Below are 24,250 nucleotides of genomic sequence, written 5' to 3'. Positions count from 1 at the left end.
TCACTACCACGCCTCCGAGACGCATCATACAAAGTAGAACAATGGTCAAGACGTTGTGGTCTCCAGTTTTCTTCTAGAAGTCGGCCGTTATGATTTTCAGCAAAAGGCGATGGGACACACCGGCGTATTCTCTTAATCTCGACGGCCACCGTACTCCCTATGCTTTCTCGTTCTCATTTACAGGTATCATTCTTGACCAGATTATCAATGTACAAACACGTTGAACATGTCCGCACCAAATGCATGAAACGATTAAACTTGTTCAGATGCATTTCAGGATTAAGATACGGCGCTGACCGGCGTACGATATTGCTGTTATATAAATCCTTGGTTCTCCAAATCATTGAATATGGCTCTGTAGTGTGTGCAGGCGGCAGTTAAAAAGGCCTAAAAATGTGAAAAGTAATTCAAAATATGTTTTTGTGGTTCGCACAGGGAGCACTGAGGACATCTTCAACTTCTGCACTCGAAGTATATGCGCTGTGCCTCTAGTCCTCCGACGTATTGAATATACCTTAAGATACATCACAAAATTCAACAAAATTGCAGCCATCCAACAGTTGCCTCTTCGCATATATAGCCCCGAATTCATCACACATACATAGGACCGGTAGAGCGTCGCTCGGCCATCATGATTGCGTCTTTTGTGACCGTCTTCTGCCACAGCATAAATTGCGTAATACCACAGGTCTCCGCGCCTCCAGACTTATTAGAGCCCTCTGACAGCTGATGCCACGAAATGTTTTGTTCCTTTTTTAAAATGTTAAAAGCTACGTGACGACAGCTCATGCGCACCGGAACTTCAACCGCACGGTTGCAAAATGTCCAAATTGTCACGTTATTCACATCGACGGTTCCACGACCGAAAACCGCACCGGATGAGCGATACTATGTCACACGCATTTTGCACAAAAATGTAGACTTGAACACAAAGAACGTCAAAATCATACGACGACGACCATAGTGATTTGCTTTGATTCAAAAGCAGCTCTGCCGTCACTTATTGACCCCGACCTAACTCACCACCTCCTGGACAGTTTTATAAATATGTACCATTTTTTACACACACAGGACGCACACATAAATTTGTTTGTGGATGCCAGGCCGTAGGGGCATTGCAGGGAACGAGCGGGCCGACCAATTGGCCAATGAAGCCTTGACGGACTCTCACATTACACCCATCCCTGTTAATCATGCCACCATAAAACATCCATCCGCTACTTGACAAAACGGCTTTGGCCACGATAATGGACAGAAAACAACAGAACCCAGCTTCATGACATCAAACCAGACATTTCACAATGAATGCCAACAAATCACACAGATCGTTTGGAGGACGTGTTGACCCGTCTGTCACTTGGACACACTAATCTCACTCGCAGTCATTTATATTTACAACGGCTTCGTCCTCGTTCTCATCCATGTGGCTGTTCTCTTACAATTAAACCTATTCTTCTTCATTGTGGCGAATACTAACAACGTCGGAATAATCTGTGAGCCTATTGCCGTCAATGTCACCTAGAGTTTTCTTTAAAAAGCTTTTTGGGCGGTGATGTACATTTTCTAGATCTTTTGTTCAGCTTACTCAAATGTACAAATATGTTTCAACTGATGTGAATATTCGCAGATAAATTATTGTTTAAGTTCCCTTTTGTTCAAGGCGTGAAATGATCTAAACGGGCCACAACGCCTTAAAGCCAATGAGGAAAGAAAGTTATATATATATATATATATATATATATATATATATATATATATATATATATATATATATACTGTGCAACCTCACAACGAGGTGTTCCACGCCCTTCGTGATCCGTCCCTCTCTGGAAGCGTTTCTCTTTCTGTCAGTCCGGGCTGAGACCACCTTGATGCCGGCACAGATGTTTCACACCGGACCAACACAACTACCACAGCAAATTGTTTTTCGTAATTTGGTGAAGGCAGGGGTCACAACGAACTCTCCCCCTCTTCATCAAAAACGGCGAACTTGGGGCGAAGGTCGAACGACGCAATACGATAGGGTATCTGAATACTCTCCTGGGTTACAAGTGTCGTTGCATACAAATATATCGGTTAGCTCATATAAACTGGTGGTACAGCTAAATCGTAAGCAACGGAATGATCAGGCAGCCTTTGTCAGCTAGGAGCGCTGGCTCCGGGCTTATTACATCGAGCAGACGCAGCACCCAATCGAATACTGTCAGAATCCGACTAGCAAATCGTACCATTCAACCACCAGTGCCATAGATGGGCAAAAAAGAAAACCTCTCTAAATGCTGAAAGTCCTTACAGACGGTTCGTAGCTGGAATACTAGTTTGATAACAATGGAACAATAGAGTCGAGTCGCTCACGTTGAACTTCTGACACTTAAGCTCTCGATAAGTTCAAGCATGACCCTCTGGGCCTGTATTCCTTGAACACCAAACAGCTCAAAGAAACTGCGTTTGCTCAGTTGCATGCAACCGCCAGAAACTCCGACCAAAGATTACAAAAGACAGTGGTTGGCGGTGTGTTCGGTGCCGCCAGCCCACGTGGCCAGCCGGCCCGCCTAGCCAGCTGGCCAGCTGACCGGCACCTTCGTGCTCCTAAAGGGACGCGAAACCCTCACTTCCCACTACCGAGATCCCAGGGGGCGACCGGTCAGCGGGACACTTGTGATTACCGGGAAGCTCCAAACCCGACCAATGATTTATCAACCAGCGAAAGGTGAAAAAGTTTCATTCCATGCCCTTAGCGCAGAAAACTCCCACAGGGAACACGCCAACTACCTCAAGTGACATGATAGTGAACCGATCAATGTTGACGTGAGCTAAGCTCGCCTACGCGCAGGTCTTGTCGAAAAGATCCATGCCAGTTGTCCCTCTTATTTGTACATGGCATGGTAAAACAAAACCAGGAAGCACATGGACGAAACCATTACGCATATAGTCAAGATGATAGCATATGGGTAGTCAACCTGGGTCCCAGATGGAGCTCGGGCACCAGCCCGCTTGCATCCCATGATGGGATGAGGTCAGCTTACCCACCCGTCAGCTTACCCACCCGCGGCCCTTTGGATTTGAGTATATACCGCTCACCCTTGTTGCAAACTAGTTTGTACACGAGCAGAAAATATCGAACCATGGAGAGCAAAGTGTAAAAATCGAGGCACTAGTGTGTAAGATGTCAGCATATGGGCAGCTCATCCGGCTTCATCATTGAGCCCAAAGATCAGCCCGCATGCGGCCCATGTTGACATGAGCCCAACCTGCCCACATGCATCCATATGAACCCCAGCTCGTGCTGCTTTCCTTTGTTATGCACTCGTTTGTACATGATAAGGAAAAATTCAAATGTGGGAGCACAAGACAGCAAGCCTAGTGCCCTGTGCCAAATATGGTAGCGTATGGGTAGTCCATCTGGGTACCAGATGGAGCCCAAATACCAGCCCTCCTGCAACCTACATGGACGTGAGCCCAGCTAGCCTATGCTAAGCCCATACGGGCCTCAGTCCAGCCAGCTGTCCCATGTTGCGAAATAGTTATACACGATATGGTGAAACTTCAAGACAAAAAGTAATTGACCAACGCATAATTGTGTATGTGGCAACTTGATTGCGTATGTAACACATAGACAGCCCATCTGGGTCGAATATGGAGCCCAAAGACTAGCCCCCTTCCGGCCCATGTTGAGACGAGCCCAAATTACCCACATACATCCCACATGAGCCCCAAACCGTGCTGCTCTCCTTTGCTAGGTATTCATTTGTACATGATAAGGAAAAATCCAACGCGGGAGCACAAAGTAAGAAGCTTAATCAACCTGCGCCAAATACAGAAGCGTATGGGCAACCCATCTGGGTAACGAATAGAGCCCAAATACCAGCCCACCCGCAACCTACATGGACGTGAGCCCAGCTAACCCACGCTCAGCCAAAATGGACTCATTCTAGGCACCAGTCCCATCTTTTAGAATAAGTGTACACGGTATGGTAAGGCCAAGGCAGTAAAAATAATTGGCATACAAATCAATATTGAGTGTATGGAAAGTATATTGCGCATGTAACATGTGGGCAGCTCGTCTGGGCCCCAGAAAAAGCTTAGATACCAGCCCACCTGCGGCCCATGGGCCAAGCTTGCCCACATATGGTCCATGTGGATCCCACCAAATCAAGCATTCCCTCGTCGCGAGTTATTTCTCCTTGATGTGCTAAATTCTGACAGGACAGTACAAGGCACAACATTTCTGGTGTATGCGAAAATACGACAAAATGTGGGCGACCCGTGTAGGGCCCATCTGGAGCCTATTTAAAAGCCCATATGTAGCCCATGCCCACAGTCCAGATACCCCAGGTTTTTGTGGGGCAACTGCTTTTGTTTTACCAGGGGTGTCAATATTTGTGAATTATTGGAGGTGGGGACCGGACCGAATGTCCGACAGCCTAACCACCCTCTTCCCATTTTGTTCTCATCGGATTTGGCCCCCTTTATTTTGATAAAGCACGATGCATTTTTAAATATCTGTATTGTTTATAAAGGCTTTAATTTAAGCAGTACAGAAGTTATGCAGGGTTAGATCCAGGGAGCAGGCAGTGGACGCACACGTCTCTTCTGATCGGGACGTGAAGGCGTCCCTTTTAGAGGCCACTTTAGGGCGCCGATGGCTCTCTTCTTTGACGGTCATGGGAGACGGCACGCATTTTGGTTGTGGGGGACGGGAGCGGGGTTAGCCATCAAGGACTTAGGCCATTCCCTTATTCCAGAGCTTGTCACTTTATCCTTACAAACCATTGCTTGCCTTATGGCGCTAGGCATGTGAAGTTTATTGCATCGTTTATCTGCTCAGCTGCCATTATTTTCATCTTGGGTGAGAGCAGCCATGACTTTTTGTTACCAATGCTGCGGGGGGGATGTTAGGGCTCTCGAAAAAGAAAACGAATCGACACCCGTGTTTATAACTTTTCTGCGGCGCATAGCTCCTGCGTTATTGCAATGCTGAGCGCATTCATAACTCCAATTAGTGTCGATATTGTGCAATAGGAATTGGGATTTTTGCGTGGCAGATGAATAACCATGCTAAAAGTTATCCAAACCCAGGTTTCAATTCCAACATCACTAAGGCAAACATTGTCTGCGTGCGATGAACTAAAAACAAACGTTTTCTCGAAAAATATTCCAGCCGATTAAAGGCATCGTGCTATCTAGCAGTGCATTACCATTTCAAACGGGGGCTTTCCGGCGCAGTTGTGTCGAAGCCGATGCCAGCACAGAAATCGCTGCGGCGGGTAGGTGCTGTTTCATATCTTATTGGTCTTGTCCCGGTGTACATTGATTGGGGAACATTCAGCAGCTGGTAAGTAAAGTTTGAATGGGGCTGATAAAATATCAAAGCAAAGGATTCTGGTTCAATTAGCCAGCACTGGAATGTTTGTGTGTATATATATATATATATATATATATATATATATATATATATATATATATATACATATATGTGTGTGTGTGTGTGTGTGTGTGTGTGTGTGTGTGTGTGTGTGTGTGTGTGTGTGTGTGTGTGTGTGTGTGTGTGTTTGTGTGTTTGTTTGAAATACTCTCTGACAGAAAGCTGGTGATACTCCATCTTTCATTGGCCAAGCATTCATAAATTATGATGATCACAGCATGTCAGTGTCAGACATGTTTTTGAAATATGCTCCGGCTAGAAGGCAGGCATTAGAAATAAACATCTTTTTTTGATTGAGATGTATTCACACCCCATGGCCCTTTGACTAAGCATTCAACTGTTATGGAAATGATCACCTTATGTTAGTGTCAGACATGGTGACCATTGTTCTGTCAGTCAGCATGTTGTCACCCTGTTTAGGTGATCGATGTCAGCATGGCTGTTTGAATGAACCATAAGAGGGTCTTGGTATAAACCTTGCAATATATTTGATCATTCCTAAAGAGGGGAGGTATGCTACAACAGTTAGTATGGTTTCAGTTTTGCTTGCACCTTTTACAACAAATTTCATGTTTGTGGCTTAAATCTAGGATTTTTAGGCCCTTATTCTCAACCTGAGATTGAAAATAGGAGTGTTATAACTGTGTGCCATTATTAAACCCTTAAAATGTAATGGTAGGCAGTTATGTTATATGTGGCTGAGTATCATCATAAAAGTCCATGGCATGCTACTCCAGCTTTCTTTCTCATGCTCTGACATGAAGCTGGTCATATTACTGCTCGCTTTCCAGTTCCCAGTGCCATCTCCTTGTAACAACACCAGTTCTGCAGCACTGCCAGAAAAGATAAACATAAAAACTTACCAGTTACTGAAAGAGCCCTCCAAGAAGTGTTGGAAATGGTCACCACTGTATGCAGTTGTATTGGCCCAAGTTCTGCAGACCTGATTGCTTGGAGGATAACATTGAATGGAGAACATTCAGTATTATCAGCCTTTTTCTACTTTTGACCATTTGTCTTCATTTTTAGATAAATCTTGGCTGCCAGCTGCATTGACTCATTGTCTTCAAGTCAGCATTAGCCCTAGTGGTGGGTTCACCTCCTGCACCTGCATCTCCTCCAGAGTGTCCATTGCTGAAGAACGCACCAGAGCACGAGGAGCCCACCAGAGCACACACAGTCCGGATAGCCCAGCACAAACAGTGGAACCAGTGCAGTGAAGACTGGTGGCAGCTGGCCGGTGTGTCTGCTCAGAACTACAGCATTGCTGCAGTGCCGTCCAAGCCATATGCCAGGTGCAGTGAAGAGGCGACGGGCGCCCCCGGCCGGCGGCTCCGGTGACGCCGCCGCGCCGCCGCCGGAGCCGCCGGCCGGCCGCCAGCGGCGCGGTCTCTCCGAGGGCACCGTGCAGCGGCTGATCCTGCGCGCCGCCGTCTTCCTGGCCGCCGCCGGCGTCTACCTCTACACCCGGCAGGTGGGGAGAGGGGCGCGCGCGCGGCAGCTGCGAACGCAGGGTGGGCTCCGATGGAGGTATGCTAGATGGCACATGAGGAGTGCTTGAGGGGCATTGCAGCGGAGCGCACCTGACATGGGGCAGGGTATGTGACAAGCCACAGTACATAGCACAAGATAGAGTGTATGTCGCAAGACATGGCACATATATAGTCTAATCATGTGGAAATGAAAAGTATGCCATACCTGCACCAAACATAGGGAGTCAGGACAGGTACGGGTGGGGAGGAATAGAGTGCAGTTATGGTTGGGGATACTGCACACACGCTTCATCTGTACTGGTCTGGCACGCCTGTAATACAGGAATGACCTCAAATGGTATGTACATTGAGGGGTGTGCATGCACATCATTGGTTGTTCCAGGAATTTGCGTTGAAAACTACAGTGATCTTAATCACCGATAGGGTGCACGACAGAGCCGATAATGGATCTCCTCACCAGACGTGGAGGTGGGGGTGACTGATGGTCAGCAGCGTCACACATCTCTGTGGGTTTTCGTTTCATAGGGAAAGGTTCTGGAGCTGGCCACCATCAAGGACAGCATCGGCAAGCGGTCGCAGCCGGTGGACTGCTCGCCCAAGTACGCCGCCGAAACGGTAAACTTTCCCGGTGAGTCGGCCGGAGATGCGTGACGACTCTGACGCGCGTGTGACGACTCTGACGCGTCGCATCTGATCCAGCGCTGGTCGTCTTTTTGCGTTATGCGGCGGGTGCTATGTCCTGCAGTGAACGTCTGATGATCTGTCGTCTGTATGAACGTAATATGATCTATGAACGTCTTATGACTAGCTGCCTTTGCTGCCATAGGGAAACGTTGTACCAGTATTGGTGTTTCGTACTGGGATAACCGGTAATTAAATGTTTCCCGGTATTTTCGACGGCTCGTCGTGTCGTATGTGTACGCTGACATCGCCACATCTGTGCCCATGTCCTCTAAACCACCCTTTCCGGTATCCTCTGAATCACCCGTGTCAGTGTCCGTGTCTGTTGACTCCCCGTACTCTTATCCGTGTCCGTGTCCGCAGGCTCCCCCGTACTCTTGTCCGTGTCCGTGTCTGCTGACTCCCCCATACTCATGTCCGTGTCCGTGTCCGCAGACTCCCCCGTACTCATGTCCGTGTCCGTGTCCGCAGACTCCCCCGTACTCTTGTCCGTGTCCGTGTCTGCTGACTCCCCCGTACTCATGTCCGTGTCCGTGTCCGCAGACTCCCCGTATTCATGTCCGTGTCCGTGTCCGCTGACCCCCCCCCCCCCCCCGTTCTCATGTCCGTGTCCGTGTCTACTGACTCCCTCTTACTATTGTCCGTGTCCGCGTCTGCTGACTCCCCTACACCCATGTCCGGGCCCGTGCCCGGCGTCCGCGTCGGCTGACGGACCGGCGCCGGCAGGCTGCTCGCCGTCCCGCTGCGGCCGGCTCATCTCAGACCGGGTGGTGACGCCGCACGAGGCCCGCACGCTGCGACACATGGCCAGCCGCGCCTTCGCCCTCACCGGTACGGTCTGGAGACGGCCCGCCCGCCGGCCGGCCGGCGCGGGCCGGGGGCGCGACTGTGGGGGGCCGCGCCGCCCTGTGTCCCCTGTCCCCGCCCCTCCCCCTGTCCGGGGAGGGAAGGGGCTGCTGGGTTGTCTTCGGCTGTCATCGTGCGTTTGTGTGCTGCGTCAGCGCGTGTGTCAAGATGTGGGCTATGGGACATTGACTAGTCCGTAGTCCTGGATGGTATCAGTTAAGTCAACGTGCGCTGTTTATTTCGCAGCTGTGAAGGATGTTGCTCCCGCGCCATAATCCCCAAAATTACTTAAATTGTGATAAATTTTGCATGGCATATGCATGCATGTATGTATGTATGTATATATGTATGTATGTATGTACGTATGTATGTATGTATGTATGTATGTATGTATGTATGTATGTATGTTGTCTGTCTGTCGGTCCGTCTGCCTGTCTGTCTCTATCTGTCTGCTTGCGTGCGTGCGTGCGTGCGTGTTTGAAAACGCATTTCTTTAGAAGCCAGTCATCTGCAGAGCCGTTGGCAGTTGCGAGTTTCGATCGTGTGGCCGCCGTCTCTCAGCGGCTTGATGACCTGTTTGCTGGTACGACTAGCACCCGACGGTACCTCTGTACCCCGGGTATCATGGGCCGTCCGTACCTCGTGCACGACTGCCGGCTCGCGCAGCCTCCACCTGGACGTTGGCGGGGGGGGGGGGGGGCTGTCAAGTGTCCGGGTGGCTTTCAGGCGAATGTGTTTACGACATTGCGGCTCGCCCTCTCCATCTGTGCCCTCTGTGATGAACGTGCCGGTGGCGAAGAAAAAAGTCTAGTCTTACGGAAGTTATCCTCAAATTCTTAACCATTATCTTTCCCGTGCTGGGGTTTTAGTGCATACCAACTGTGGAGGCAGTAATTGCGCTCTAAATTATTTAGTTTATTACATTTAAAGGAAATTTTGTCATAAATTGTGTTAGTTATAATACAAATATGGCTGATACAACTCATCTAGTAGTCAGACAATTCAGTAGTCGTCCAAAAACGTTCTACACATATACTTCTTGTGTGTAATAGATATTCAGTTTTTATGTGGGCAGTTGCGGTTTTGACGTGGAAGCCTGCTTGCAAATTCCACGTACCTGTTGGTTGTGAAAGTTATCAATGTGTAACATATTGTCACAAAGCTAAGGGCATTTTCGGGACGCTGCACTGCCACGCTCTGTCCTTACCCGAGCCGTGTACGTATAGTTCGCCGCGTGTCCACCAGGCGGCTCTGGTGGCGGCGCCAGTATCCTGGACCTGCACAGCGGCGCTCTCTCCAAGGGCAGCGCCTTTGTCAACGTGTACCGGCTGCCCGAGGCCCACGACCTGCTGAGCGAGGACGACCTGCGGCTCTACACGTGAGCGTGCTGCACCGTCAGCTGAAGGCCCTGCTGGCTCCAGCCGGGCAGCGGTACTGTCCTGGGATACCGTTCTGTTGTGACACGGCCTTGGGGCCGTCCTCTTCCTCTCGAGTCGTTTGGTGGTCGGTGTCGGTTAATAGCCCGTCCTGCGTGTTTAGTGGCGTGTTATGAGCCCTCTCCGCGTCACGCTATCAGGAGGCGCTCAGTCCACGTGGGTCGAGTGAATCTTTCAGTCCACATGGTTAGTCCACATGTGGATCACGTGGGCCGTCCGGTCTACATGGTCGGTCCACACGTGGGTCACGTGGATCGTTCGGTTCACATGTGGGTCACGTGGGCGTTCGATCCACATGGTCGGTCCACATGTGGACACGTGACCATTGACGGGCAGCACAGTTCGTTCCGCCGCGTGAGCTCCGTACGTTCCGCTCGCCCGCCTGTGGGTCTCGCTTCGCGTGCCGCGCGGTGGCCGCCCCTCCCCCACTGCCCGGCGCGGCCGGTGCTGCTGTTGACCCGCCCCGGCCCGTCCCGACCCGGCAGGGGCGTCAAACGGCGTGTGGCGCAGCTGGTGACGGAGCACTTCGGCCTGGAGGGCGGCGTGCTGCACCTGGCCAAGCCCACCTTCTTCTCGCGCATCACGGCCGCGCCCGCGAGGACCGTACATGACCAGTACTGGCACTCCCACGTCGATAAGGTGGGACGACCGGCTCCCCTGTCGTGTCGGGGAGGCCAGAGAATCGGGGCTCGTGTGCGTGCGTGCGTGGGTTGGCGCGCGTGTGTGTAGGAAGATGTTTTGCTGGCGCTGGCGCGGTTGTGTGAACGATGCTGCGTGTGCCACACCTACGCTTATCCGGACAAAACTATCGGATGTAAATAAGTTCGAGCAGGGGCAGTTTTGGTTAGATGTGTGGGTGTTGCGAACTACTTGAAGGGAGTGCCCCACCGTTGGGGCATATTTCAAACGCACACTCTTGTTAAACCTCAGAAAACCTCACATCAATAATAGCGCTAGGAAGTGCCACAGCATCACCGTCAAGACATATCTTTGTGTCGAAACAGTGTTTCAGCCTTTCTTAGCATGCATTACACAAAGATTTTGACACGTCATTGTGTTCCAAAAATTACAGAACACACGTTGGGAAAAGGAAGGCAAATTAAATGTTTTAGTTTCATATCGGTGATCAGGGAGTCGATTGAGGACTCGCAGGGTCGGATACTTCGAATCACAATTTGGCGCTATTTAGAAGGGTTTCGGGAAAGCTGGTATTGCTGATGGAGTCGCGCGTGGCTGATGTAACAATAAGTGACAAGTACAGAAAAGGTGGGATTCTCCCTTAAATGACATCAGGGACAATGGTCAAGTGTGGAAGTTGTCTGTAAACAGTCGGTGGAGAGCGCCCCGCTTCATCGCTGCCCGCTGCTCCAGGAGACGTACCCCTCCTTCCACTACACCAGCCTGGTGTACCTCAACGACTACGGCTCGGACTTCACGGGGGGCCGCTTCATCTACAACGACAAGGACGCCAACCGTACCATAGAGCCCAAGGCAGGTCAGTGAAGCCGATGGCCGGGCTGCCATTGTCCAGCCACACTGACGGTGGCCGATCGGGCCCAGTTTCCCGTCGCCAACATTGACACCCGTCTCTGATCCGGGGGGGGAGGGGGCTCGCCGCGCCCCGTGACCCAGCGTCGTCCGTCGCGTGTCGCCCTGGACGTGGCCGCCGCGCTGCTCCAGTGCGCCAGCGTCGGCCTGCGGTCGGTGCTCTCCCTCGGCGCTCCACGCCGCCGCTGTCTCGTGTCGTCGCGCCCTGCCACGCTTCGCACCGCACCCGGCGCTGCTGGCCCCGCGGTGATACGGTGCTCGCGGCGCCGTCTTGACCGCGGGCATCCGCAGTGTTGCCTCTGCCACGCGTGTTGTTTGGCCGGTGCCGCCGCTGCCTCGCGTAGCCGGCGGCGTCGGTGTCGCCTCCCCAGCCAGCGTCGTGTCCGCCGGGTGTCCGCCCCAGCCAGCGCCAGCGCCATGTCCGCCCCAGCCGGAGCCGTGTCCGCCGGATGTACGCCCCCCCCCCCCCCCGTCAGCGTCGTGTCCGCCGGGTGTCCGCCCCCGCCAGCGCTGTATCCGCCGGATGGCGTCGTCGCCGGCGCCGGTACTGACCGACTCTCAACCCGTGCGCCGCAGGCCGGGTGTCCGCCTTCACGGCCGGCTGGGAGAACCCGCACCAGGTGGAGCCGGTGGCAGACGGCGTGCGGTTCGCTCTTACGGTCGCCTTCACGTGCGACGCCAGCCAGGCCATCTCCGACCCGGCGCACGCCGGCGCCGCGCCCTCCGGGCCCAGCCGCTGACCTCGCCGGCGTGCCCCGCCCCTCTGGGTCGCTCCGCGCCTTCGGTGCGCTCTGCGCCTTGGCGGGTTGTGGCGCCGCGCGCGTCGGCGGTAGGGATTGACGGCCGGCTGTCCCCGGCAGTGGCCGGCCCGTCGGTGCCGTCCGGGAACCTCGAGAGGGTGCGGGCGGCGGCGGGTGGGCTGCATGGTGTTGACCTCCCGGCGCACTGGCTGTCGGGGCGGCCGGGGGTCGTGTTGTGGCCCCGCTCCGGCAGGGGTACCGCCATCTCCCACCGGCGTGTCCTTGGCGTGTCCGTGCCCTCACCCGGGTGCTGTCCTTCGAGATCTGTTCAGTGCCTATGCGGTCGGCGAATGTCTTTAATATAGATCTCAGTACCTGCCAAACATGCAATATCGAAATTATGCCGGCGTCGTGTCGCGACGTTCACAAATTCGCTGGCGGTGGAAGCCCGGCCTCGGTCTTCTCGGGGCCGGATCCGTCCCATCCGCCATTGATAACGGGGGCGGCGATCTATCGGTTGAGCGAGTGTGCCGCTTCGTCTTCTTCCGCGAGTCATTGAGTTGGTGGCGTGGCGTTAGCCAACCTAGCATTGGGATAAAGCTGTGGTTAGTGTTCAAAGCAGGGCTCAATGCGTAGCGTGGGCATTGGTGTGGTTTTGAATTGGTCACGCTTTGCGGGACTGGTGCGACATTGCTGGGTGTTTGATTTTACGTGCGTTAATTATGTGATTAGTTCTGAACCGATACGTGTGATTCGTCGCAATGGTGGTCATGCTGAACACTGCGGCACGATTCGGAAGTTTTTCATTTTGACTGGCATAATGGTATGTATTGATTGTTTTATCTTCTTTTGGTGTCGTGACCGGGGTATTAAGCTTCGGGGCATTCCTTGCATACGATGCGGTAATGTAGATTCGCAACCTACTCGTTATCGACTCATCATTCCTCTCGTGACTTGTGATACTGTATGGTTCAGGTATTGGATGTCGCAAAATACACAGGCCAAGCTTCGTGATGTTCGTCCGTATTGTCATACAATGGCCCCCGATTGTGTTCAACACCTGTTATTTCTCACACACACAACATGGAAGCGCCGGTGGAAAAGCTGAGGTACTCAACAACAGAGCACTCTTCTCTCTCAAACAAGCCACTCTTCAAACTAACCCATCTCAGATGGCTGGTGGCAGCACTACCAATCACCAAAAGCTTCGCCTCTCCGACGACGCGGAGACAACGCCGCGCTCGTGCGTGATGCTGCAGCGCGGAGAAAGGTCCCTGCTCACAGCCGGGAGGGCGGGGAAAGATCAGATCGCCTGCGCTTCGCTTCAACGGGTACAAAACGCGACGATCTCGGGGCTGGAGCCGCCGCCGTCCGCAGCGTCTCTGTCGGCGTCCGGGACACCACGCTCAGGACACGCGCCACGCGCTGCGTGCTGGAATGCTTCTACTCTTTGAGCCACGTTACCCGCTGCGCAGCCCTTGCGGTGCGAGGAGCTCGCGCACGTCTGGAGAGCCGTGAACAGCGAACGCAGGGGGCCTCTGCGAGCCACTGTGAGACCAATCAGCGCACACTGTGGCGTGGGAGCACCCGGACTGTGAGACGAATCAGCGCACACTGTGGCGTGGGAGCACCCGGACTGTGAGACCAATCAGCGCACACTGTGGCGTGGGAGCACCCACGCGGCGCGCTGACAGACCGCTCCGGACGGGGAATGGCCGGGTTCGTACGCCGACAGCTGAGAAAGCTTACGACAGCCAGACAGTGCTGAACCCCCGCCCGCTTAAACTACCACACATTTGACAGGCAAACATCACACAGTGGAGAATAACCCGATCACGAACTGAGAACTGCCAGCCCCGCTCCATACTGACCCCACCCAAAAAGCCCTTCGGCGTGGCTGGCAGCGTGACCCAGCGACAGCTTAGCTGCACTCACATCTCCGCCCTTTTCTGACTTAAATACCAACGGCACGGCGTGCGCGTGTACCGGCCGCCGGCCGTAAGGCACTCTTCCCACATTCTCCCGGCGTGGGAACGCTCCTATGTCCAGAACATCTCCCAGCTCCAGCCGGGAGCGGGCTCCCCGGCACCCGTGCGTCTCACAAAAGCAGCCGAGACGTCCTCGGCCGGTCAGGGTGCGGGGTGGGGAGGGCGGGGAGCGGCGCCCCGCCGCCCGGCGGCGACGCTCCGCCCTCCTCTCACAGCCCCCACCCCCGGTCGCGCCCGGGCCGGACGGCGCTACAACAGGTCGTAGAAGTAGTCGAGTCCCTGTCCCAGCTCCCAGATGGCGACACCGACGCCGAGCTCGGTGGCCAGCCGCAGGCGCCGCGCCACCGACGCCAGCGTGGGGAAGAACACCGAGTGCTGGCCGGCGGCGTCCTTCAGCTGGAACAGGTGCTCGGCCGACGCGTCGTCCCAGGTGGCCTTGGCCTGGCGGCTGCCGGCCAGCAGGGACACGAACTGGCCGCCCACGATCGGGCCGCCGCCCTGGCTGCCGACGGGGGAGGGGGAGGGGGTCACGACGCTGTCGCCCGCTGGCCCGGGCGCCGGAGCGAGGGGCGCCGCGGTCTGAGGCACGACTGAACAGACAGACACGCAGGGATGGGGAGCGCGGGACGTCGGGGCATGACGCGACTCCCGCATGCCTGGTCGGTACAGCGTTCCAATATTCGGCCACTTGGGTGGCAGGGATGTCGGTATTTTGTCATGCTCTACAACCCGGCTTGAGGCTCTGCCCGTTGCCCCTCCCCTTGCTCAAAACCGGCCAATCAGCATGGAACCGGGCGGCCGTCAACCCAGTATCCTAGGCGCCTCAGGCTTGACAAACGTGCTGGGCAGGTCAGATATCTGGGCTCGGGGTCAAAGGAAAACGGATTAGTGCCAACGAATTGCGTGCGGGGCCGCCGGAGAGCCGGGATTCTATTAGCATGAATTCATATTTACATCCTGCATACCCCACTGGATGAATTTTGGAACGCTGGGTCGGTACTGGAGCAACAGGACAACCCTGGGAACACGTGACGCCTCGCTCTCACAGGAGCGACAAACGCGGCTGGTATCAGTAGGGAGCGTCGGCCCACCGTCACACGCAGTGCGTAATTAATCAAGCAGATGAACCATCACGGAAGGCTCGACAAACGCCGCTGGACAGGCAGGCCCACCTGGTGTAGTCGTTGCCGTAGAAGTTGAGTCCGAGCAGGATCTTGTCGCGGTCGGCGGAGGTCGGCGCCAGCGCCTTCACGCACTGCTCCACCCAGCTGATCGGACTGTTGGGGCCTGCCGACGGCGCGAGGTCGGCTCATCCCGTGCCCCACGCCAAGGCCACCAGCGGGGTCACGCGGGATCGGCTGCCGACCCGGCCACGGGGAGCTCGTCGCAGGGGTATGGACCACAGATCCCAACACCGCCGGGTCAGGAGGCGGGTCCGGTGGGGAGGAGGAACGGAGCGTGCCTGAGCACTGTCGGTTGGTGGCTGGGACAGCGTGCCGGAGCACTGTCGGTTGGTGGCTGGGACAGCGTGCCGGAGCACTGTCGGTTGGTGGCTGGGACAGCGTGCCTGAGCACTGCCGGGTGGTGGCTAGGACAGCGTACCGGGGCACTGTCGGGTGGTGGCTGGGACAGCGTGCCGGGGCACTGTCGGTTGGTGGCTGGGACAGCGTGCCTGAGCACTGCCGGGTGGTGGCTAGGACAGCGTACCGGGGCACTGTCGGGTGGTGGCTGGGACAGCGTGCCGGGGCACTGTCGGTTGGTGGCTGGGACAGCGTGCCGGAGCACTGTCGGGTGGTGGCTAGGACAGCGTACCGGGGCTCTGTCGGGTGGTGGCTGGGACAGCGTGCCGGGGCACTGTCGGTTGGTGGCTGGGACAGCGTGCCGGGGCACTGTCGGTTGGTGGCTGGGACAGTGTACCGGAGCACTGTCGGGTGGTGGCTGGGACAGCGTGCCGGGGCACTGTCGGGTGGTGGCTGGGACAGCGTGCCGGGGCACTGTCGGTTGGTGGCTGGAACAGCGTGCCGGAGCACTGTCGGTTGGTGGCTGGGACAGCGTGCCGGAGCACTGACGGGTGGTGGCTGGGACAGCGTACCGGAGCACTGTCGGTTGGTGGCTGGGACAGCGTGCCGGAGCACTGTCGGTTGGTGGCTGGGACAGCGTGCCGGAGCACTGTCGGTTGGTGGCTGGGGCAGCGTGCCGGAGCACTGTCGGTTGGTGGCTGGGACAGCGTGCCGGGGCTCTGTCGGGTGGTGGCTGGGACAGCGTGCCGGAGCACTGTCGGTTGGTGGCTGGGACAGTGTACCGGAGCACTGTCGGGCGGTGGCTGGGACAGCGTGCCGGGGCACTGTCGGGTGGTGGCTGGGACAGCGTGCCGGGGCACTGCCGGGTGGTGGCTGGGACAGCGTGCCGGGGCTCTGTCGGGTGGTGGCTGGGACAGCGTGCCGGAGCACTGTCGGTTGGTGGCTGGGACAGTGTACCGGAGCACTGTCGGGTGGTGGCTGGGACAGCGTGCCGGGGCACTGTCGGGTGGTGGCTGGGACAGCGTGCCGGGGCACTGTCGGGTGGTGGCTGGGACAGCGTGCCGGGGCACTGTCGGTTGGTGGCTGGGACAGCGTGCCGGGGCACTGTCGGTTGGTGGCTGGGACAGCGTGCCGGAGCACTGTCGGTTGGTGGCTGGGACAGCGTGCCGGGGCACTGTCGGTTGGTGGCTGGGACAGCGTGCCGGGGCACTGCCGAGTGGTGGCTGGGACAGCGTGCCGGAGCACTGTCGAGTGGTGGCTGGGACAGCGTGCCGGAGCACTGTCGGTTGGTGGCTGGGACATCGTGCCGGAGCACTGTCGGTTGGTGGCTGGGACAGCGTGCCGGAGCTCTGTCGGGTGGTGGCTGGGACAGCGTACCGGAGCACTGTCGGTTGGTGGCTGGGACAGCGTGCCGGAGCACTGTCGGTTGGTGGCTGGGACAGCGTGCCGGAGCACTGTCGGTTGGTGGCTGGGACAGCGTGCCGGGGCACTGCCGAGTGGTGGCTGGGACAGCGTGCCGGGGCTCTGTCGGGTGGTGGCTGGGACAGCGTGCCGGAGCACTGTCGGTTGGTGGCTGGGACAGCGTGCCGGGACACTGTCGGGTGGTGGCTGGGACAGCGTGCCGGGACACTGTCGGTTGGTGGCTAGGACAGTGTACCGGAGCACTGTCGGGTGGTGGCTGGGACAGCGTGCCGGGGCACTGTCGGGTGGTGGCTGGGACAGCGTGCCGGGGCACTGTCGGTTGGTGGCTGGAACAGCGTGCCGGAGCACTGTCGGTTGGTGGCTGGGACAGCGTGCCGGAGCTCTGTCGGGTGGTGGCTGGGACAGCGTACCGGAGCACTGTCGGTTGGTGGCTGGGACAGCGTGCCGGAGCACTGTCGGTTGGTGGCTGGGACAGCGTGCCGGAGCACTGTCGGTTGGTGGCTGGGACAGCGTGCCGGGGCACTGCCGAGTGGTGGCTGGGACAGCGTGCCGGGGCTCTGTCGGGTGGTGGCTGGGACAGCGTGCCGGAGCACTGTCGGGTGGTGGCTGGGACAGCGTGCCGGAGCACTGTCGGTTAGTGGCTGGGACAGCGTGCCGGAGCACTGTCGGTTGGTGGCTGGGACAGCGTGCCGGAGCACTGTCGGGTGGTGGCTGGGACAGCGTACCGGAGCACTGTCGGTTGGTGGCTGGGACAGCGTGCCGGAGCACTGTCGGTTGGTGGCTGGGACAGCGTGCCGGAGCACTGTCGGTTGATGGCTGGGACAGCGTGCCGGGGCACTGCCGAGTGGTGGCTGGGACAGCGTGCCGGGGCTCTGTCGGGTGGTGGCTGGGACAGCGTGCCGGAGCACTGTCGGTTGGTGGCTGGGACAGTGTACCGGAGCACTGTCGGGAGGTGGCTGGGACAGCGTGCCGGGGCACTGTCGGGTGGTGGCTGGGACAGCGTGCCGGGGCACTGTCGGGTGGTGGCTGGGACAGCGTGCCGGGGCACTGTCGGGTGGTGGCTGGGACAGCGTGCCGGGGCTCTGTCGGGTGGTGGCTGGGACAGCGTGCCGGAGCACTGTCGGTTGGTGGCTGGGACAGTGTACCGGAGCACTGTCGGGTGGTGGCTGGGACAGCGTGCCAGGGCACTGTCGGTTGGTGGCTGGGACAGCGTGCCGGAGCACTGCCGGGTGGTGGCTGGGACAGTTGGGACTTCAGACAGACGGGAGGTGGTCAGAACAGACAGGATCCTGGTCGGAACGGGCACAACCCTGGTCGGAACTGGCGGAGCGCTGGTCGGAACGTACAGAACACTTGTCGGACCGGACAGAATACTGGTCGGAGCGGGCAGGACATTAGTCGGGACGGACAGGACACTGGTTGGAACGGGCAAGGCCCCACACCGACGGCGGACGCGCGGCTGTTCGTTACCCTACACCGGTCGGCACGCCATCCACCGACGGCTACCCCCGACAACTCAGACCCCTTCACGGCAGGCGGAGTCTTGTCACGCACCAGGCCCGGCATACCCAGAGACCGCAGACTGGCGAGACGGGCAACACGGGGCCGCAACCGCGGGAGACGGAAGACGACAGGTGGAACGGCGCCGGCGGTGACGTCAGATCGCCATGGGTGACGACAGATCACCAGCGGTGACGTCAGATCGCCCTACCTGGACGCTGAGGTGAAGAGTAGTCGTACGTCATCAGCGAGAAGAAGTCGACGTCGTTCTTGAGCGCGTCGAAGTCGTCACGCGAGAAGAAGCCTGGCGCTCCGCTGGGAAGGAATAGGTGGACACTGATACGATGCAGCCGGCGGCTGCGACATTCGAACGGACAAAGACGTAGACGGGGTGTCCTCCGAAGAAGTGAAACATGCTGTGGTGACAACCGTTCTAGCTACCTAGGTTTTCATTCCTGCAATCACTGTCCTACAAGTTAAAACATTATGTAAGCAAGGAGGGGGACCAACGTCTGACTTCAAAAAGGTAAAAATAGCGCAAAGGGAACAACACACTGAGGTGTCTCAGTCCATTTAGACAACACCCATCGTTGGAGCGAAGTAGGCGACGTGATTGATTGACTTGATTTGACTTTATTTGCGTGACTGATTTGAACACATAATCTGAGCCAAACGCTGGCGAGGGTTACACCATGACGGCTGGTAACAGCGCCGGCGGCAGAGCCGGCTGTGCAACCGACCTACCCGTGATAGGAGGCCGGCGGGATGACCAGGCCGACGGTGAGGTGACGGTGGCGCAGCACAGCGGCCAGCTGACGAACTACGGTCGCCAGCTCCGTCCGCCGCTGGCCGCCCAGCTGGCTCCAGATCTCGACCACCACCCCGTCCAGCTTCAGGTCCTAGCGCCGGCGGGCGGGGGAGGGAAGGTCAGCAGATTACAGCTGACTCCAGATTTTAACTCGCCTTGCTCCCTCGCTAGACAGCTGTCACACGTCCGCCAAGCAACGGTCTTGCTCTAAAATATCGCAACAGCACAGATCCACGGAAACATCCCACAATCGTTCGTTAAGACTGCATCACTTTATTCAAACTTATAAAGCATTGTCAGCGTCTGCCTCGGCAAGAAGCCGACAGAGCCGAAAGAAGCGTTTCACCCTTGCCGTTCTCTCACACGGGGGTGTGCGGCGGCGTCTCCGTTCGGTGGAGACAGAAAGACCGCGGAGATCGTCTGGTGGAGAACGAGACGCTCAGTCTCCCTCCGATCGCCCTGGCTACAAACGTGGCGGGCTGGCAGACCAGACCGTGGATCGCACCAGGGACACCGGCAGCCAGCCAGGGGCTGCCCGGCTGGGCGGCGCTGCGGGCTCACCTGCAGGGTCTGGACCACCGTCTCCGCCAGCCGCTGGCGACTCTGCCGGCTCTGGAACAGCTGCAGGTAGTCTGGGCCAGTGAAGTCCTCGAAGAGGAGGCGGGGCACCACTGGAGGAGTGACAGTCAACAGTCAGCGGCACCACTGGAGGAGTGACAGTCACCAGTCAGTGGCATCAATGGAGGAGTGACAGTCACCAGTCAGTGGCATCAATGGAGGAGTGACAGTCACCAGTCAGTGGCACCACTGGAGGGGTGACAGTCACCGGTCAGCAGCACCATTAGAGGAGTGACAGTCACCAGTCAGCAGCACCACTGGAGGAGTGACAGTCACCAGTCAGCAGCACCACTGGAGGAGTGGTGGTCACCAGTCAGCAGCACCACTGGAGGAGTGACAGTCACCAGTCAGTGGCACCACTGGAGGAGTGGTGGTCACCAGTCAGCGGCACCACTGAAGGTCATGATGGTCATAGGCCAAGAGCATCAATAAAGAGCTGACATCATAAACTATAAACAATGAACTACCAGTCACAAGTCCTAGAGGAGACCACGCCAGCGGCAGACAACTACGAAACACCGCTGGAGGTCAGAGTCCAAAGCAACACTGGGGACCATGGCAGCCACACGTCGGTAGTCAAACTGGCGAGCTCTGTTCATGCCAAGGACACCGAACCCCGTGCACTACGCCATGAGCGCTGGTTGTGAGTCACGTGACCCGGGACACAGTTTCCGCCATTCAAGTCACGAAACCGATTCCTCACTTTCTAAACTGGCAGAACATTGGAAATCATTCCTTACCTGTAACAAGTGGCAGAGTTACTTTCGACACACTTACACTTCTGCAGAACAGCAGTGGCTCGCGCACTGCCACCCAGGTGCGACTGACGCCCAAGCAACTCTAAATATTGATCATGCAAGAGCTGAACTTTCCATCGTCGCTCTCTTTGGGCTCAAACGCGATTTATTTGCGGACGCCCAAGCCATAAGTAACAACTCCAGCATGCGGCAAGGCCATCGTGTGTGAACGACCAATCGAATTAACGCTGGCTATGACGTCACGGGTAGAACCCAAAGCAACTTCAGGCCCCAGAGAGCGGTCTCGTCTACCAGAGGGCAGAGGCCACCGGTCGACAGTCACCTTTGACCTTCTGGCGCGCCCCGGCCGTCCTGACGTCCTTGACCCAGCCGGCGTCAACGTCATGGGTGCCGGTGATCGTGTAGCCTGCGGCGTCAGGACCCGGCGGTCACCGGCGGGGGAGGGGGGGGGGGGGAGGGGGGCACCGGCCGGGCGGCGAGACGGCGGCCGCTCGCCTCGGTGGATGTCAAGGCTGCCGCATGTTTGCCCTTCTGGGCGTCCGTGTGGGGGTGCCACGCTACAGCGTGGACATTATGGCCCCTACACACCCAAAGATGGGTTCGTAGTTCACGCCATCAGCGCCGAAGTGCAAAACGTGATTTCTTACAGGCATCATAATGGTAACATATAAAACAGGTATGATAATAAAACAGGCAATAAAATGGTACTCAAACAAAAATTCTAAGGTAAGACCAAACAACCTTGCAACAAAACGATATCTAAATATATCAACCAAGAGCTGATGAATTACAATATCACTTGTGCAAAACCTTACAAAAAATGGTTGTTTTATCAGCAAACAACACAGGGAAGATGTACGTCAATGGTCTTAGCATTGTTCCGCTCCCCAATGCGAGGGTCAGCACCCCAACCCCAGTGGCCCTTCAGCACCAGCCGGCGCACCTCAGGCGCCCGACGGTCCAGCCCCGTCGCTCTGACCTTGGTCGGCGGGCCGCACCTGCAGCCAGACGGGCGACACCAGCGAAAACTTGCCGAACGTCTTGGCCACGTCGTAACCGTGATTGTTCCACTGCAACCGGGGAGCGATGAGAGCGACTTGGTCACACTGAGCGGTACGTGGGACCACTCAACGGTACCTAGGACCGCTGGACGGTACATGGGACCGCTGAACGGTAAAGGGGACCACTGAGCAGTAAACGGGACCACCGAGCAGTAAACGGGACCGCTGAACGGTAGATGGGACCATTCTACTGTGAACGGGACCACTCAGAAGTAAACGGGACCGCTGAACGGTAAACGGGACCACCGTACTGTTAACGGGACCACTGAGCAGCAAACGGGACCGCTGAATGGTGAACGGGACCACTCAGCAGTAAACGGAACCACTGAACGGTACACGGATGGACGGTACATGGGCCTCTGAACGGGGCCACTGAAGGGACCACGGGGCCATTTCTCAACCATCAGCAACCGATACGAAACCTGGTTTACCCAGGCTCTGCACGTCAACAGAGCGCGTGGCAGCGAGCCGCGCTCTAGACCACGTGACCACAGGCCGAGCGGTGCTCACCAGCCGGGTCAGCCCGGCACCGGAGTAGGGCCGCACTCACCGGCGTCACGTAGCCCAGCACGGGCCCCTCAAAGTTAGCCTCGGCCGTGGCTCGGGAGTAGGCGGCGTGGTGCTGCACGATCTCCTTGGCCGTTATGGCTGTCTTCACCAGGCCCCGCTCCTCGACTGAGGTGCTGACTGGACCGGACTGGGGGCGGGGTGCTCGGGTCAGTCTCGCTCCTCTGCAGGGGTGCTGACCGGGCCGGACTGGGGACGGGGTGTTCGGGGTCAGTCTCACTCCTCTGCAGGGGTGATGACCGGGCCGGACTGGGGGAGGGGTGCTCGGGTCGGTCTCGCTCCTCTGCAGGGGTGCTGACCGGGCCGGACTGGGGGAGGGGTGCTCGGGTCGGTCTCGATCCTCTGCAGGGGTGATGACCGGGCCGGACTGGGGGAGGGGTGCTCGGGTCGGTCTCGCTCCTCTGCAGGGGTGATGACCGGGCCGGACTGGGGGAGGGGTGCTCGGATCGGTCTCGCTCCTCTGCAGGGGTGATGACCGGGCCAGACTGGGGGCGGGGTGTTCGGGGTCAGTCTCACTCCTCTGCAGGGGCGATGACCCGGCCGGACTGGGGACGGGGTGTTCGGGGCCAGTCTCGCTGCTCTTCAGGGGTACTGACCGGGCTGGGGGCAGCATGCTGTCAGCTAAATCCAAACAGAACTTTTCCATTGAAAGGTCCGTATGTAGACGTGCGCATCCCGTTTTACGCTACAGTGATATCCGCGTCTTCATCTCCGACACTTTATCTATATTGGCGTGTCAGATGAAGAGTTCCCATGGCTGGGGAGGCTTGATGAATATATGCCTGAATTGGAATCTGAATCAGCATTGCCCCTCTGTGGAGGTGTCAACTGGACCGGACTGTGAGCAGGGTCTTCAGCTTGCAAGGCTTGTGCTCACAAGTGGGACACATGGTGGAACCCAGCTGGTGGAAGTGGAACCCAGCTGGTCAACCAATCACACTAGTTGTGGCTGTTGGAAAAAGAACATAACAATGAGGTCAAGACAAGGCGAAAAACACTGTGTCCAAACAGCCCCAAATAGTGTGTTGGTGACTGGTGAGTCAAGATCTCCTCAACTGCAGGCATGGCAGGACATGATGGGGGGGGGGGGGGGGCACTTATTAACCTGCCAAGCACTGATATGGTGGTTCTCAAGCAAACAACTATTCATACATATTCCCACATATATCACACATCATCATCATAGTGATGCCCCAGCAACAACCACTGCAAGGGGACACACAACTGTCTTGTGATTTTTGAAAGAATCATGAAGGTGCAGAAGGATTTAGCAGAGAACCCATAATTGGGCATTACTAGATGTATGACAATATAAGGCACATCCCACTCTTGTAATTCCCATTTCCCACCCAAATGCAATCTGTGCTATGAAATATCAGAAACCAAAAATCAAAATGGTGTAAATGTGGGAAGCAAGATGCCAATAAGAGATAAAGGTCCTTGCCAGAACTCACCAGAGCCTTTGCTTTCTTCTTTCCTTTAGAGTCATCTGGACTCAAGGTGCCCAAAGCAATGGAGAGAGCTGAGAGCAGTACAGTGAAGGTGATAAATACCTTCATCATATTTATTTTTTATGTTTGAATCCACCTGAAATAAATTAATATCCATATACATCTAGCATCATCATTGTAATAACAAATATCTGCAAAGCTTAGAGTAAACAGAATTCTACTTCACTGATGTCAATGCAGTATGATGTAGCTAATGGAAATGTCTTGGGAGGCAACACCATGGCATGATCCCCAGTTTTGTTGTTGTTGTTTTGTTTTTTTACTTGGAGATGACTGCTATTCACTGAGCATGCAAAACAGAAACAGTTTACTATCATGCAAATACTAA

The 24,250-nt window shown here is 56.5% G+C and overlaps 2 protein-coding genes across 2 annotated transcripts; one reads left to right on the top strand and one right to left on the bottom strand.

Moving 5' to 3' along the window:
* The first annotated feature begins 6,949 nt into the window (after positions 1-6,949).
* On the top strand, positions 6,950-13,180 carry LOC119113531 (2-oxoglutarate and iron-dependent oxygenase domain-containing protein 3). The gene is made up of 7 exons (XM_037237832.1): positions 6,950-6,955; positions 7,444-7,546; positions 8,326-8,430; positions 9,691-9,823; positions 10,367-10,520; positions 11,253-11,376; positions 12,006-13,180. The coding sequence occupies exons 1-7, from the start codon at positions 6,950-6,952 to the stop codon at positions 12,167-12,169; spliced, it is 789 nt and encodes a 262-aa protein (XP_037093727.1). The 3' UTR covers positions 12,170-13,180.
* A 141-nt stretch (positions 13,181-13,321) lies between these two features.
* On the bottom strand, positions 13,322-24,076 carry LOC119113889 (chitinase domain-containing protein 1). Its single transcript, XM_037238122.1, has 9 exons — positions 23,866-24,076; positions 22,395-22,541; positions 21,763-21,853; positions 21,106-21,189; positions 19,969-20,078; positions 19,344-19,498; positions 18,811-18,914; positions 15,330-15,444; positions 13,322-14,659 (listed from the first exon to the last, which is right to left on the bottom strand). The coding sequence occupies exons 1-9, from the start codon at positions 23,971-23,973 to the stop codon at positions 14,407-14,409; spliced, it is 1,167 nt and encodes a 388-aa protein (XP_037094017.1). The 5' UTR covers positions 23,974-24,076; the 3' UTR covers positions 13,322-14,406.
* Positions 24,077-24,250: the final 174 nt, after the last annotated feature.

The sequence above is a fragment of the Pollicipes pollicipes genome, unplaced genomic scaffold (assembly GCF_011947565.3).
Source record: "Pollicipes pollicipes isolate AB1234 unplaced genomic scaffold, Ppol_2.1 Scaffold_7262;HRSCAF=8765_pilon_pilon_pilon, whole genome shotgun sequence".
Lineage (NCBI taxonomy): Eukaryota > Metazoa > Arthropoda > Thecostraca > Pollicipedomorpha > Pollicipedidae > Pollicipes > Pollicipes pollicipes.
This window is presented reverse-complemented; position numbering and strand designations above follow the sequence as displayed.

Bases quoted from the DNA above. Each gene is read 5' to 3' on its own strand.
- LOC119113531 (XM_037237832.1), top strand. The intron at 9,824-10,366 runs GTGAGCGTGCTG...CCGACCCGGCAG, and splicing joins GACGACCTGCGGCTCTACAC to GGGCGTCAAACGGCGTGTGG. The intron at 11,377-12,005 runs GTCAGTGAAGCC...CGTGCGCCGCAG, and splicing joins TACCATAGAGCCCAAGGCAG to GCCGGGTGTCCGCCTTCACG.
- LOC119113889 (XM_037238122.1), bottom strand. From the start codon at position 23,973: ATGATGAAGGTATTTATCACCTTCACTGTACTGCTCTCAGCTCTCTCC. The intron at 22,542-23,865 runs GTGAGTTCTGGC...CCCCGCCCCCAG, and splicing joins AGAAGAAAGCAAAGGCTCTG to TCCGGTCCAGTCAGCACCTC. The intron at 18,915-19,343 runs GTAGGTCGGTTG...ATTCCTTCCCAG, and splicing joins CCGCCGGCCTCCTATCACGG to CGGAGCGCCAGGCTTCTTCT.